The 14,432-nt window shown below is 45.2% G+C and overlaps 1 protein-coding gene across 3 annotated transcripts in view; it reads left to right on the top strand.

The window, feature by feature from the left end:
• mdga2a (MAM domain containing glycosylphosphatidylinositol anchor 2a) overlaps positions 1-14,432 on the top strand; it is a 990,949-nt gene that overhangs the window by 910,088 nt on the left and 66,429 nt on the right. For all 3 annotated transcript variants that reach the window (XM_068038888.1, XM_068038889.1, XM_068038887.1), the window contains one exon: positions 11,337-11,495. In XM_068038888.1, coding sequence (XP_067894989.1) covers positions 11,337-11,495 — 159 coding nt within the window. The remainder of the gene's footprint in view (positions 1-11,336; positions 11,496-14,432) is intronic.

The following is a 14,432-nucleotide window of genomic DNA, read 5'->3' as shown; positions in this document are numbered from 1 at the left end:
CTCTGTAACTCAAACTTTCTTGCGGCTTTCTCTCTTTGCATCTCTCTTTCCTCTTTTTCCTCCCTTTTCAACTGTAACTGTATTTCTTTCCTTTTCATCTGCAACCGAATTCTAGCTAGAATTATTTTTTTTAGACTCTGAATCGATGCTGTCTTCTTCTGGTTCAGGGGTAAGTTTAAAATGGTTAGCTAGGCTTTTCACCAGTTGAGGTTTCTTTGCTTTTTTTGTCTGAAAGTGATTTTCACCTCTATAGCTAAGCTTTTTAAATCTTCAATACTTGTTTAACAATAATTAACAATAATTTGTTTAACTTATGGGATCTCTCCCTAATCTACAAACTCTTTAGCATTAAATGTGGCCATCTCTTTTGTTTCTAGCACCGTATAGAAAAAACGGAGGGATACAAGAAACCCCTGTTAGTTTATTTTTCCACAATTCTGGAGGTCAATTTCCCTCCTGTTTTCCAAATCTCTTGTTTATCTGGCGGTTCAGATCCCAGACGAGGCCTCAATTTGTTATGACCATGTGGTGCAATGTGGGTGGTTCCCACTGTTCAACTCCCCACCTGACCGCAGCAAGTGCGTTTTGTTATTTTCAAATAGACAGCGACAGATTTTCTTGTAGGTTTAAAAACAGAAAATCACTTGTTTATTGATCAATACGCCTGATCCTGAAATTTTTGCAACCGCATCCACTCATGCTTTTGCTCGCAGAGATACACACAAACAAAAAGAGACAGAAAGAGAGAAAAGGGGGAGAGTGATTTTTAGTTTGCTGGGGGGTGGTGGGGGGGAGGTCGTGATAGACCTGTTGAAATCTCTTGGAAATCAAGTTCTCGTTGGGTGCAGGTCTGAGATGATTGTAGATTTCTGTCTTGATTGAAAGTTCAGTTGAAGATGATGGATCACTTCTAATACACTGCTGTCCAGTGTAGATGGAGGATTCCACAGCAGGGCACATGCCTTCTGGCATGCTGGAGAACAAGCTGCTGGATGTTGTTTCTCTTCTCTCTCTTTCCCTCTGGAGTCTTACACTCTCTAGTCCAGGAGTGTCCAAACTTTCCGCGTGGGGATGCCACATTGCAATTTTTGCCCTACATAGGGGGGCTGGTGAGCAAATTTCGGAAAGATAAAGGCATAAACATTTATCTTACTATCAAAACAATAACAAATGTGCATTTTTTGTGAAAAAGCTTTAAATGAGAAGACTAATTTATTGACTTATTTTCTCGTCACTATACTGAAAACTGATTTACCTGGCATTATTTTTGCTTACATAAGTAGTCAGTCTCTGCCTGCACACTTGATGTAGTGATGCAGAGTATTCTGGATACATTTCCATCTGTTATGAGAGACCTTGCTCTCTCTTTTTCCCCTCCCTCTCCCTGCACAAAAGCAGCAGCAGCCAATCCCAGGGTGCCTCCTTCGCATTCCACTAATCAGTGCTAATGCTGCCTGGGCAGCCCCTGTTAGTCACAGGGAGTGACCAGTCAGAGACAGGGGGCCTCCACCCATCAATCACAGGTTTCGCCTACATACTCCAGCTGACGTACAGGGGAGCTGCCAATCAGAGCCAAGCTACGTGCGGATTGACGGGTCGGATAGAAACCTTCGGCGGGCTGTATGTTGGACAACCCTGCTCTAGGCTGTCATTTTTTTAAAGTAAACCTGTGTTACTTCTCACCTTCTGGTAGGAGCAGCTCTGGTCTCTTCCCCATGGTGATCGCACAATGGCCCAGGACGGGGCTACTCACATCTTCTTTGTTTCAGAAGAAGACTTTCAATTCTGGAATGTTTTAGGATGGGTGACATTGACCCCTCTTGGCTTTGAAAATTTTCCCTTTGTTCTTGTCAGACAGTATGAAACCACAAAGGCCTATCCCTTTTCTCTTTGACAGCCATTTTGGACCATTGATCACTTTTTAAAAATAAAAGACAAAGTTAGTTTTTTATAACTCTTCAGCTTTAGTCCATAATTTGTATCATTGTACCTCCTGTGTATGTGACGCAAGTGAGGTACTGCCAGGATCAATGCTTGAGTCTCAGCTATCCTGAATGTATATGAATGGCTTAGATGAACAAATGAATGTAATGTGTCCAAGTTTGCTGATGATACAAAGTCAGGAAGGAAAGTAAGCTGTCAGGAAGGCACAAGGAGACTGCAAGGGGATACAGACCAGTTAAGTAATTGGACAAGAAAGTGGCAGATGGATTATATTGTGGGGAATTGTGAAATTATCCCCTTTGGTAGGAAGAATGAAAAAAGAATATTTTTTAAAAGTATAGTATAAGTAAAAGTATAAAAGAATAGTAGTAAATTTTGGTATTCAAAGGGTGTCCTGGTACATGAATCACAGAAGTTAGTATGCAGGTACAGCAAGCAATTGGGAAGACAAATGTTATGATAGCCTTTATTGCAAGGCAAGGAGGTGGGGGTGATATCAGTATAAAGTTAAGGAAGTCTTGCTGCCATTATATTGGGCTTTAGAGTACTGTGTCAGTACTTGCCTCAGAGGTGTTGCAACAAAGGTCATTAGATTGATTCCTGGGATGAGAAGGACTGCCCTATGAGGACAGATGAGTAGATTGGGACTATATTTTCCGATGTTTACAGGAATGAGACGTAAGCTCATTGAAACTTATAAAATTCTTAAGAGGGCCTGATGGGATAAATGCTGGGAGGCAGTTTCCCCTGGCTGGAGAAAAGAAGAAAGAAAGACTTACATTTATATAGTACCTTGCATGACCTCAGGATGACCCAAAGCTCTTCACAGTCAATAAAGTATTTTTTGAAGTGTAGTCACTGCTGCAATGTAAGAAATGTGGCTGTCATTTTGTGTACAGCAAGCTCCCACAAACAGCAATCTGATAATGACCAGATATTCTTTAGTGATGTTGAATGAGGGATGCATGTTGATCATGATACCAGGGATAACTTCCCCTGCTTTTCTTCAAAATAGTGCCATAGGATCTTTTACGTCCACCTGAGAGAACAGACAGGGTCCCTTTTTAATGTCTCATTCGAAAGACAGCACTCCTGCAGTACTATACAGGAGTGTCAGCATAGGTTTTTGTGCTCAAGTCTCTGGAGTAGGACTTGAACTCACAACCTTCTGACTTGGAGGTGGAAGTCAAGAACTAGGGATCATCGGATAAGGGGTTGGCCATTTAGGATGGAGATGAGGAAATTTTCTTCACTCTGAGGGTTATGAATCTATGGAATTCTGTAACCCAGAGGGCTGTGGATACTCAGTCGATGAGTATACTGGAAGCCCAAGATCAATCAGTTTTGGGCACCAAGGGAGTAAAAGGATTTGGGGATATTGGCAGGAAGGTGGGAATGATGTAAAAGTTCAGCCATGATCTTATTGATTGGTGGAGCAGGCTCCAGGGACCATATGACCTACTCAATTCCTATTCCTTATATTCTTATGTTAAAAGGCAGCAGCCCAGGAGCAGGTAGTTTTAGTGGTTGATGGGAGGAGTGGGTGCTAAGTACAGCATGGTTGAGGGGGTCAGGTTGATTACAGCGTGGGGACCAGTGGATTAGCAATGCGGGTTGGTGAGAGACCGAGATGGCAGAGATAGGGTGGCTGAGCAAAGAGTTGGAGATCAGGGCGTCTCAGGTAGAGATCAGAAAGGGGCCAGAGATGGGGGATTGGTGATCAGGGATTGCTGATCACTGGCAGATCAGTGATGGGGATTGTCGGGGAGATATGTGGTGATGGGGTTTACAAGCAGTGCAGTACCTAATGAATCTGGCCTTTCCTACCGCCTTTTACCTGTCAGACTCTCAAGGCCTGGGAAACCCAACCAACGTGGGTTAAAAGTAAAATCTCCGTTAAAATGAAGGCATGCAGCCTACTTAACAGGTTTCAACAACGACCCGCCTCCTGAGAATGGATTAGTCGCTCATCCTGTCTCCGTTAAAATCAGAAGTGGGGCAGGTTTGAGGTGGGTTGTGTTCCTGCTTCAGATTTTTTTTATATCTTAACTTCCCAAACCTACTCTTTTTCTGATGGTTAAAATTACTCAATTCTTCTCTGCATTGCCTCCTGAGCTTGAATGCTCACCAACTTCTCAGCCACCAGAATTGGATACAAGTACTCAAGGTGTGGTCAGAACAGACCACTGTACAGTTTAGTCACAAATTCCTCTGAATTGCATTCTACTGTTTTGGTAATCAATTTTAAGTATTGCAGAATTCTTTATAAAATTGTAAAGTTGGCACAGGCACAGAAATGTCCCTTTACATAATGCCAAAAAAAAATTGCTTCACAAATGTTTTCCAGTGTTTTTATAACAGCACATTATCTATCAGAAAGCAACAATGTAGTGCTGTATCCATCATAAAGCAAGTGCGCAAGGGTATTCAATCTCTTAGGTACAACTTCTGTTTCAATTCATTTTGCAAACTGCAGCATTAATAATTTCACTTCATTATATCTCATGAATGCCCCTGAGTGGAATCTGCAGCTGTCATCTTTTGAAATGAAAAAAACACTATCACATTGGAGTCTTGATTTCTAACGCTTCCAGACAGTCAATCTCAGGCTGGGAGGCAGGTTGGAGTGGGGGTGGTGGGGGATGCTTCGCTGTATTTCCTGCCACATACATCATTTTTGAAGTTAGTCATGTTGCTAAATGTTAAGTACAGGCTTTTTTTTCCAATTGTAGAAGAGAATAACTGCCCTACTGATCATGAATATTCAATTAACAATGTGCAGTATTTTGAATGTACGAGTCAGATTTTTCTTTTTTTTTTATTGGGTACACTTTAGTTGCGGAATAGCCATAATCCTCGATCATAAAGATTAGGTCTGCATGCTTGCATGAGGCTGTGCTGGATTGAAGCAGATATCCAATCAGCGTATTTTCTTCAAATGTTCATTTTGCTTTAACAAATGCCTGTTATTTCAGTGGAGGAACAACAGGTTAATAAATAGGTAATATCACATGGGAATCTTCTGCTTTATCCATCGACACAGTCAAAGCTTTCATTGTAAAAATTCATGAAATTATATCACTAATGTACAGTGTTTCTATCACATGCAAGAATAGTTCAGTATGTTGATGCAATCATACTTTATAAATAGCTGATGATTACAGCGGGTGGCTCCTCTGTTAAAGGAAAATTTATACGCTGCAGTAATAATTAACATTTGATGGGAAGATTCCCTCTTTTCTAGGGTGTATTGCTGTCTTGGATTTTGTTTTCTGATCACTTGAACTTTTGTTTTTAGTTTATGCATTGTGACACTAATATTGCCCGAATAAAGCTACTTTTCCTAAACTGGTAAACCAAACAGTAAAATCATAATTTTAACTAAAATTTTAAAATTCATTAATTCTGCTTGCTTGCTTTACTATCCCTATTTCAGTTAGCTTCTCATTTCCACTTCCTCTCTGTCCTGTTTGTATTTTTAAATTTTATCATTGTTAATCGTTTTTACCATAGAAAATGTTTGCACAACTATTTATCATTTTCTTTCTCATGACAAGTTTCAAAAGCAGTTTTACACTGAAAATAGTCGACAGCTCAAACTTGAACAGTTGACGAGGTCACATCGTAGTCAAGACTGGCTCAATCTGTAATATCTTTTTGCGTGTCAAAAACAGAAAGCGGCTGCCAAATGAAGATAATCAGCAGCTTCCTCTGCAGTCTAACAGCACCCAGATAATTAAGCACATCCATGGTGCCTGAAGAATAAATACTTCCTCTCTCTCTGTAATTGAGTAGAAACACAGTTGTGCAGCATTTATACTGGTAGAAAAATTGCTTTAAATTCAAATTGTGCTTAGAATTTCTAATATCCTCAGTACCTTGCTCTACGACAGTGAGGCCTGGACAACATATGTCAGCCAAGAGCGACGTCTCAACTCATTCCATCTTCGCTGCCTCCGGGGAATCCTTGGCATCAGGTGGCAGGACCATATCTCCAACGCAGAAGTCCTCGAGGTGGCCAACATCCCCAGCATATACACCCGACTGAGCCAGCAGCGCTTGAGGTGGCTTGGCCATGTGAGCCACATGGAAGATGGCAGGATCCCCAAGGACATATTGTACAGCGAGCTCGTCACTGGTATCAGACCCACCGGCCGTCCATGTCTCCGCTTTAAAGACGTCTGCAAATGCGACATGAAGTCCTGTGACATTGACCAAAAGTCATGGGATTCAGTTGCCAGTGATCGCCAGAGCTGGCAGACAGCCATAAAGGTGGGGCTAAAGTGTGGCGAGTCGAAGAGACTTAGCTGTTGGCAGGAAAAAAGACAGAAGCGCAAGGAGAGAGCCAACTGTGTAACAGCCCCGACATCCAATTTTACCTGCAGCGCCTGTGGAAGAGTCTGTCATTCTAGAATTGGCCTTTATAGCCACTCCAGGCGCTGCTTCACAAACCACTGACCACCTCTAGGCGCTTACCCATTGTCTCATGAGACAAGGAAGCCAAAGAAGAAGAAGACAGCAGCAAATGATAAAAGACTAATAACTAGATTCATTTGGCTGAATTTTAACTTCTGGGTGGGGGGAGATGGGTTTGGGTGTGGGCCCGGAGTTAAACAACAACAATAACAACTTATATTTGTATAGTGCCTTTAATGTAATAAAATGTCCCAAGGTGCTTCACAGGAGTATTATAAAACATAATATGGCACCGAACCGCATAATTAGATATTAGGGCAGATGACCACATACTTGGTCAAAGAGGCAGGTTTTAAGGAGCGTCTAAAAGGAAGAAAGCAAAGCAGAGAGGTGTAGGGAAGGTATTCCAGAGCTTAGGGCCTAGGCAACCAAAGGCACAGCCACCAATGGTGGAGTGATTAAAATCAGGGATGCTCAAGAGGTCAGAATTAAATGAGCACAGATATCGGGGAGGATTGTGAGGCTGGAGGAGTTAGGGAGGGGCAAGGCCATGGAGGGATTTGAGAACAGGATAAGTATCTTAAAATCAAGATGTTGCTTGACTGGGAGCCAATGTAGGTCACCACGCACAGGGGTGATCGGGTAATCGCGCTTGGTGTGAGTGAAGACATGGGCAGCAGAGTTTTGGATGACCTCAAGTTTATTTATTTTTATTTATTTTTTATTTTATTGATTTAGAGATACAGCACTGAAACAGGCCTTTCGGCCCACCGAGTCTGTGCCGACCATCAACCACCCATTTATACTAATCCCATATTCCTACCACATCCTCACCTTCCCCTATATCCCCCTACCACCTACCTATACTAGGGGCAATTTATAATGGCCAATTTACCTATCAACCTGCAAGTCTTTGGCATGTGGGAGGAAACCGGAGCACCCGGAGGAAACCCACGCGGTCACAGGGAGAACTTGCAAACTCCGCACAGGCATTACCCAGAATTGAACCCGGGTCGCTGGAGCTGTGAGGCTGCAGTGCTAACCACCGCGCCGCCTCTTTATGAAGGGTAGAATGTGGGAGACCAGCCAGGGTTGCATTGGAATCGTCAAGTCTAGAGGTAACAAAGGCATGAATGAGGATTTCAGCAGCAGTAAAGCTGAGACAGAGATGAAATCGGTGATGTTATGGAGGTGGAATAGGCATTCGTAGTGATTGCACAAATATGTCGTTGGAAGCTCATCTCAGGGTCAAACAGACTGGTTTAGTCTCAGACTGTTGTTAGGGAGAGGGATGGAGTCAGCAGCCAGGGAATGGAGGATGGAGCAGGGACCAAAAACAAGGGCTTCAGTCTCCCCAATATTTAATTGAAGGAAATTTTTACTCATCCAATACTCATGTTGAATAGCAGCCTGATAATTTAGCAACAGTGGAGGAGTTGAGAGAGTTGGTAGTGAGGTAGAGCTGGATATTGTCAGCGAACGTGTGAAAACTAACACTCTGCTTTTGGATGATGTCGCTGAGTGGCAGCGTGTAGATGAGAAATAGGAGGGGGCCAAGGATAGATCCTTGGGGGGACACCAGAGGTAATGGTGTGGGAGCAGGAAACGAGGCCATTGCAAGTGATAGTCTGGATACAATTAGATAGATAAGATGGAACCAGGTGAGAGCAATCCCACCCAACTGGATGACCGTGGAGGAGGATGGTATGGTCAACTGTGTCAAAGGCTGCAAACAGGTCGAAAAGAATGGGAGGTAACAACACATTCAAGGACTTTAGAGAGGAACGGGAAGTTGGAGATGAGGTGCTAATTTGTAAGGACAGTTGGGTTAAGGGTTTGGTTTTTTGAGGAGAGGTGTGATGAAAGCAGATTTAAAGGAGAGAGGGATAACACCTGAAGAGAGAGAACCATTAACATTATTTGCAAACATGGGGACCAGGAGAGGAAGTTGTGTGGTCAGCAGTTTAGTGGGAATAGGATTGAGGGAGCAGGAGGTGGGTCTCATGGACAAGATGAGCTTGGAGATGGCAGAAGGGGAGATAGGAGAGAAACAAGAGAAAAATGCAAGTTCAGGGCTTGGACAGGGGGGAATTTTAGAAGAAATTTGCCCGGTGGGCGGGTGGAAGGGATGAACACGGCAGAGGCAGCTAATCAGATGGCCTTGATCTTAGTGGTACCGGTGGGTCGGAAAACCGACGTGATGCCACCCACTTCCCGGTTTAACCCGGGCGGGTGTGCAGGTGAGTGGGAAACCCCCATGGAGCTGTCAGGTAAGTAATTAAAATATTTTAATCCCCAATTAATTCAGGATTTAACCCAGAATTCTGGCTTTAACAACCAGCGCACAGGTTTCCCAAGCTGTGTGGGACTCACCAGGGTCAACCAGGTCAAGAGCACAGTGGGGAGTGCTTGTTCAGTGAAACTCACAGCCTGTCAAGCCTTCAAAGAGGGAAACTAACCAGCTGCAGTCATGCCTACCTGAGAGAAACTATATCGCCGTTACTTCACTGTCGCTGGGTCAAAATCCTGGAACTCCCTTCCTAACAGCATTGTGGGTGTGTCTACACCACATGGACTGCAGCGGTTCAAGAAGGCAGCTCACCACCAAGGGCAATTAGGGATGGGCAACAAATGCTGGCCTGGCCAATGATGCTCACATCCCATGAACGAATAAAAAAAGAGGCTGGAGCTCACAGCACTTATTTTGAGAGTGTGGTCTCATTACTTGACAAGTGATTTCCAACTTCATGAAGTCAGTTCATCTGTCTTGCACTTCACTCGCCTTGATCTGCACTTCTCTGCTGTGAGCCTTTTCCGCAGCATGGGAGTAGATTGTGTAACTCTACCTTGGATCTCTGATGAGGAACAAGAAGAGCAGATCACCAACAGCACTGGAGCAGCAGGAGCAACATCAGCAGCAACACCAGGTGCCTTCTCCTCGGGCACATGCCACTCAACAGGACAGAGGGGATAGACACACAGATCCAGTTCACAGAAGGTGAGACCCCCAGCACAGGGTCTGCAGACAGAGGATCAGCTTTTACGACATGTGTGATCACCAGTGCCTCAGGAGACTCAGGCTTTCATGGCAGTTCGTTGCTGATATCTCCAGCTTCCTGGAGAGCCCCCCCGCAAAGTTCCCTGCCTCTCTCTGGTGATCTGCACTCTCTTCTCCTGAAAGTTTGAGTGTGAGAAATGATTGTGTGGAGAGGACAGCATTTGAGGAGGGTGACTGTGTGGCAATGTTGTGATTGCACAAAGATGAGGGGCAGCGTGAGTTTTTTTTTATTCTTTCATGGGATGTGGGCATTGCTGGCAATGTTGACATTGCTGACATTGTTGCCCATCCGTAATTGCCCTTGACAACTGCATGGCTTGCTGTGCCATTTCAGAGGGCAGTTAAGAGTCAACCACATTGCTGTGGGTCTGGAGTCACATGTCGACCAGACTAGCTAAGGACAACAGATTTCCTCCTCTGAAGGACATCAGTGAATCAGATCGGTTTTTGCAACAATCAATTGATAGTTTCATGGCACCATTACTGAGACTAGCTTTCAATTCCAGATATTCGTTTCTTAATTAATAGAGTTTTTATTAATTAATTGAATTCAAATTCCACCAGCTGCCATGGTGGGATCTGAACCTGTGTCCTCAAAGCATTAGTCTGGGCATCTGGATTACTAGTTCAGTGACATTCCCACTGTGCCACCGTCTCCCCAATAATGGGGATATGAGGAGGTGCCTGGAGAGAGAGGAATGAGTGAAGCTGCAAGGTGTGTTTGTCTGAGGAGTGTTGTGCAGGAGAATGCTGAGAAAGTCAGAATGTGGGCTTGGCACCTGAAAATGTTATGTCATTTGCTTTTCCTGCCTTCCTGAGGTCTTTGAACATCTCCAGAATCAAGAGACTACACTCCTGCAGTTCATTTCCTCGGGTCATTTCCATCCACACTTGCTTGGTTTGAGAGGCTGGCCTCTTCCTCCTGTCCTTGAGAAACATCACCTCACTTCAGTCCCTCAGATCCTGCAGCAGGACCTCCAGGTGAGAGTGAGAAACTGTGCAGAGTGGGAAGAGCCTTCCTAGGTCTCCTTTCCATTCCTGTGGTTGCTGAAGTCTCAGGAATTAAAGTACACTTCAACCAATCTGACCCCAGCCAAGGCCTTTAACTAGAAACCCTTCCTTTGACAGATGTGGCACATCAACCCGCCCACCTCCTTCAAGGGTCAGGAAACCCGGAACGAGAAGGCTAATGCTGTGTCTCAGCTGAATAGCCATGGCAAAGCCCGCTTCAACCTGTGCCCACCACTCCACCCCACTTTGTGTGGGTCCATTGTGTGGAAACCATTTCACACTCAGCTCACCTTTTGTTTACAAATTCCATTTTGCAGATTGATTTGCCCAATCTGGTTCTAAACTGCTGCTTGATTATAACATTGATCACTACACTTACTGGTTTTAAGGAAACTTCTCATTGTTATTGCGGTGCCATTGGTTGTTTTATACATTGTCTTTTCTACTTGTCTTGGCAGTAAAGTGCTATTGTGCTGATTGATATTGGATAGTTCAGAAGTACTCAGCCTGAAACATCACATTCTCAGGAGTCACACCAGATGTTTTCAGAAATCAAGCAAAATTGATTAAGCATCTAAGTGATACAGTAAACAATTTCAACAATTTTCTTCAAAGGATGCTATCTTCGTATGGATCAAAAGTAAACCCCTTGTTAAAATAATAAAATCGATTTAAGATTGAGGGTCAAAGAGACCAAGGCAGGGTGACCCACAGTCTCTGCCATGATTCAGAAAAATGTTATCTAACAAGCATCAAATACGGAAGTAATTCATTGATATTAAAAAATTGTTCTAATTGGCACAAGTATGCCTTTATACCTGGAAGCATCACTTTAAGTGAAATGGAGTCAATTGAATGTTTGTTGTACAGAAATTATCTGAATTACTCCGTTTCTTTGTCTCTGCAGGTTTCTACATGTACATAGAGACTTCCCGTCCTCGAACGGAAGGTGAAAAGGCTCGACTCTTAAGTCCTATTTTCAGCACACTGCCTAAAAATCCATATGGATCCACTAACAATGCTTACTGCGTCAGCTTCTACTATAACATGTATGGAAAACACATAGGTATGTGTGAGTTAACATAAATTTGTTCATCTGTTTTTGAACCAGAGCTAGTTAATACCATCTTTATTTTACTATGTATCTCTTTGGTTCATGCCCAGTAGAATGCGGAAGAACTGTGACGAACATAATATAGTTAGGAGCAAGAGTGTTAACATAATTTAAACAACAGGCAATATGGGAAGAAGCTGGATAATAGTGTGCATTCTTGTACTATTCACAGCAAGACAGTGAGTATTTTCTTGTAATACAGCTTGGATGCAGGAACATCACCACAGAGTATTCCAGGATCAATTAATGATTACCTGTGTAGAGTTAGAGAAAATGCTAACAACTGCTACTCTCATCATCTTAAATTGTCTTTCTTAAAGCTTTTAATTGCAGACAAGTAATTTGGAAAATAGCAACATTTTATATATATAAGATAGAATGTAACATTTGTCACTCTCCCATGGGAGATACTTAGAGGGCTGAATTTAATGAGCCTACCTCCGGTCCCAGTGGCTGGCCCGGAAATGGGCGCCGTTCCCATCGTCATGTGGGCAGCAGCCGCCCCACCACGATCATGCAGAGGGCGGCCATTTTGCATATAGGGGAGGTGGACTCCCCACCGCCCCCCCCCCCCTCTCCCCCGGCCAAATCATGTGGTGGGGGCTGGATGAGAGTCGCTGATTATGGCGTCAGATGACTCCAGTGCAGGTGCTGGCACGATATATAAAAGCCTGCCAGCCCTGCATTCATTCCTGCCTTAGACTCATAGGCACCCGAGGGCATCTTTAAACTTAGCTTGACTGATACCTGGTAAGCCAAGACAAAGGGTGGTCTCACAGTTCAGTGACGCCTCCCTGCAGATTCTCCTTCAGGCCGCCAGGGAAAGGCGAGAGGTTCTCTTCCCCAGCAATGGCAAGAAGAGATGCTCCCGTCTAACCAAGCAAGCCTGGATGGAAATTGCAGAGGAAGTCAGCAGCCATCGGGTCACCCAGTGCAACTGGGTCCAGTTCAGGAACAGAATCAATGACCTCCTGCGTTCTGCCAAGGTAAGTGCTCCATACCGCTTCCCTTTTTGGCGATTGCATGTGGGAGGCTGTGCGGCATGGAAAGGGTGGCACTATTACGGCGATGGGGCGAGGGTATTACCATACCCTGACAGATGCATGGCTGCAACTCGGCCATAGACCACCTTCCTTCATAGCTCACCCCCCCTTAACTCCCCTGACAGCATGTGTCAGCATGAGAGATAGCAGGTACCCCAGTAGGGGACGAGGGGCTGACACTAGCAAAAAAGTCATGTTGATCTCTCTGCCAATCTCTACTATCTCCATCCTTCCTCTTGCAGGACAAGAGGGCCCACAATAGGAAAGAGATGGCCCAGAATGGCAGAGGCGTTTCTGATCTGCATCCTCTCACCAGCACCAAGAAAGAGGCCTTGGAACCGCCAGGAACCCAGGGCAGAGTGTTTCGGACGGGGTGACTGGAGACCCTGCGCAAGAGAGTGAGGGCTGGCCTCCATCGACATACTCATTAATTTTGAAGTCTCACATCACACATGGTTGGCATTAGGACATCTGCACATCCTAACCCACACATGTTTGTGTTCTCTCATACAGGTTAGTGTGTGCAGGAGACCACAGCCACAGGGGAACAGCCGTAAACCTCTGAGAAAAAGGACCACTCAGAGGATGCACAATCCCATGACTCTCCTGCACCTTCCACCAGCGCAGATACTTTCACCTTGGTGGGTAACCGCTCGGCTTGAGAATCAGTGTCACAAGCTGGTGAGAGCACCACACACACACCTGAGCAGCTGGCTGAGGCTGAGACAGCCAAGGCCTCTGACAGTGAGAGGGCTGTGGGCGGGCAGGCCCATGCTGATCCCCAGGCTGAGGAAAAGCCTCTGGTGTTGGCAGCACAGGGCATGCTGGAGTTGCAGAGAGGTAAGGTGACATATGGCAGAGATGCCAGAGGTCATGCACAGCCATGAGCGGATGCTGGAAGAGTCCATCCTGCCATGTGTGCTGCCATGTCTCAGGCATGTGAGAGCATGGCTTCCAACATGGAGAGGTTGGCGACCCTCGTAGAGAGCCTGATTCCACAGGTGCACACAGATCTGCACACCATCGCCTTGGCCATGAGATCAACGTAGCAGTGGCAAGGCAAGAGAAGAACCAGGGGCCTGGAGACTTCTCCTGCTCCTTGTCCTCCACTGGTGAGCAGGGACGTTCAAATGAGTCTTGAAAGGCAGGAGGAGAGGCTGACTTCCACATCTGGGGGCTGCCCTTAGGGTGCTCCAAATGTGGACACCGACTCCTCAGCCCCTCTGCCCATGAGCCCGGCTGCAGCAGCTCCGATGTCTCTGGGGTGTCCTGCACGTGTGCAAGAAACCCTCAGCCAGCCGGGGCTCTCCAGGCCTCAGACATCCAGAGGACACCCGCCAAAATCATCACAGGCCAAGGAGTAGCCTGATCAGCAGCCTGACTCCAGCCCAGCTGCTGTCACAGAGATCACACCATGTAGGACCACTTGCAAATGTTTTAAGAAAACTACCTAGTCACACCTTGGGACTCATGGGTGTAGGAAATATGTGATGTTGTGATTAATTAAATGTTCCTTTGTGCAAATCATTAGCGATCATTGTCTGAACGCCAGTTTTCATTATGCCTTAATTGTGAGCTGCTGACTTTCCCCTTTCCCCTTCGTGCAATGCCACTGTGACACAGCCCTCATTAACATATGTTCTCCCATGAGCACTAGCGCGTCCTGCAATTGATCGCAAGTCAGGGAACACAAATTGAAAGGAGGCGACAGAATTCATACCTGAAGGTGAGACTTTATTGGATTCTCAGTGAGTGGACATCAGGGAGGATGGAAATGCGTAATTATGAGGTTGTCTCTTGCTTCCTTGGCACGTCGCTCAATCTGTCTGGCCTCCTGTGCAAGGTC

Source organism: Heterodontus francisci, chromosome 9 (genome assembly GCF_036365525.1).
Source record: "Heterodontus francisci isolate sHetFra1 chromosome 9, sHetFra1.hap1, whole genome shotgun sequence".
Lineage (NCBI taxonomy): Eukaryota > Metazoa > Chordata > Chondrichthyes > Heterodontiformes > Heterodontidae > Heterodontus > Heterodontus francisci.
The sequence above is the reverse complement of the archived record's forward strand: the minus strand, read 5'-3'. Positions and strand labels throughout refer to the sequence as shown.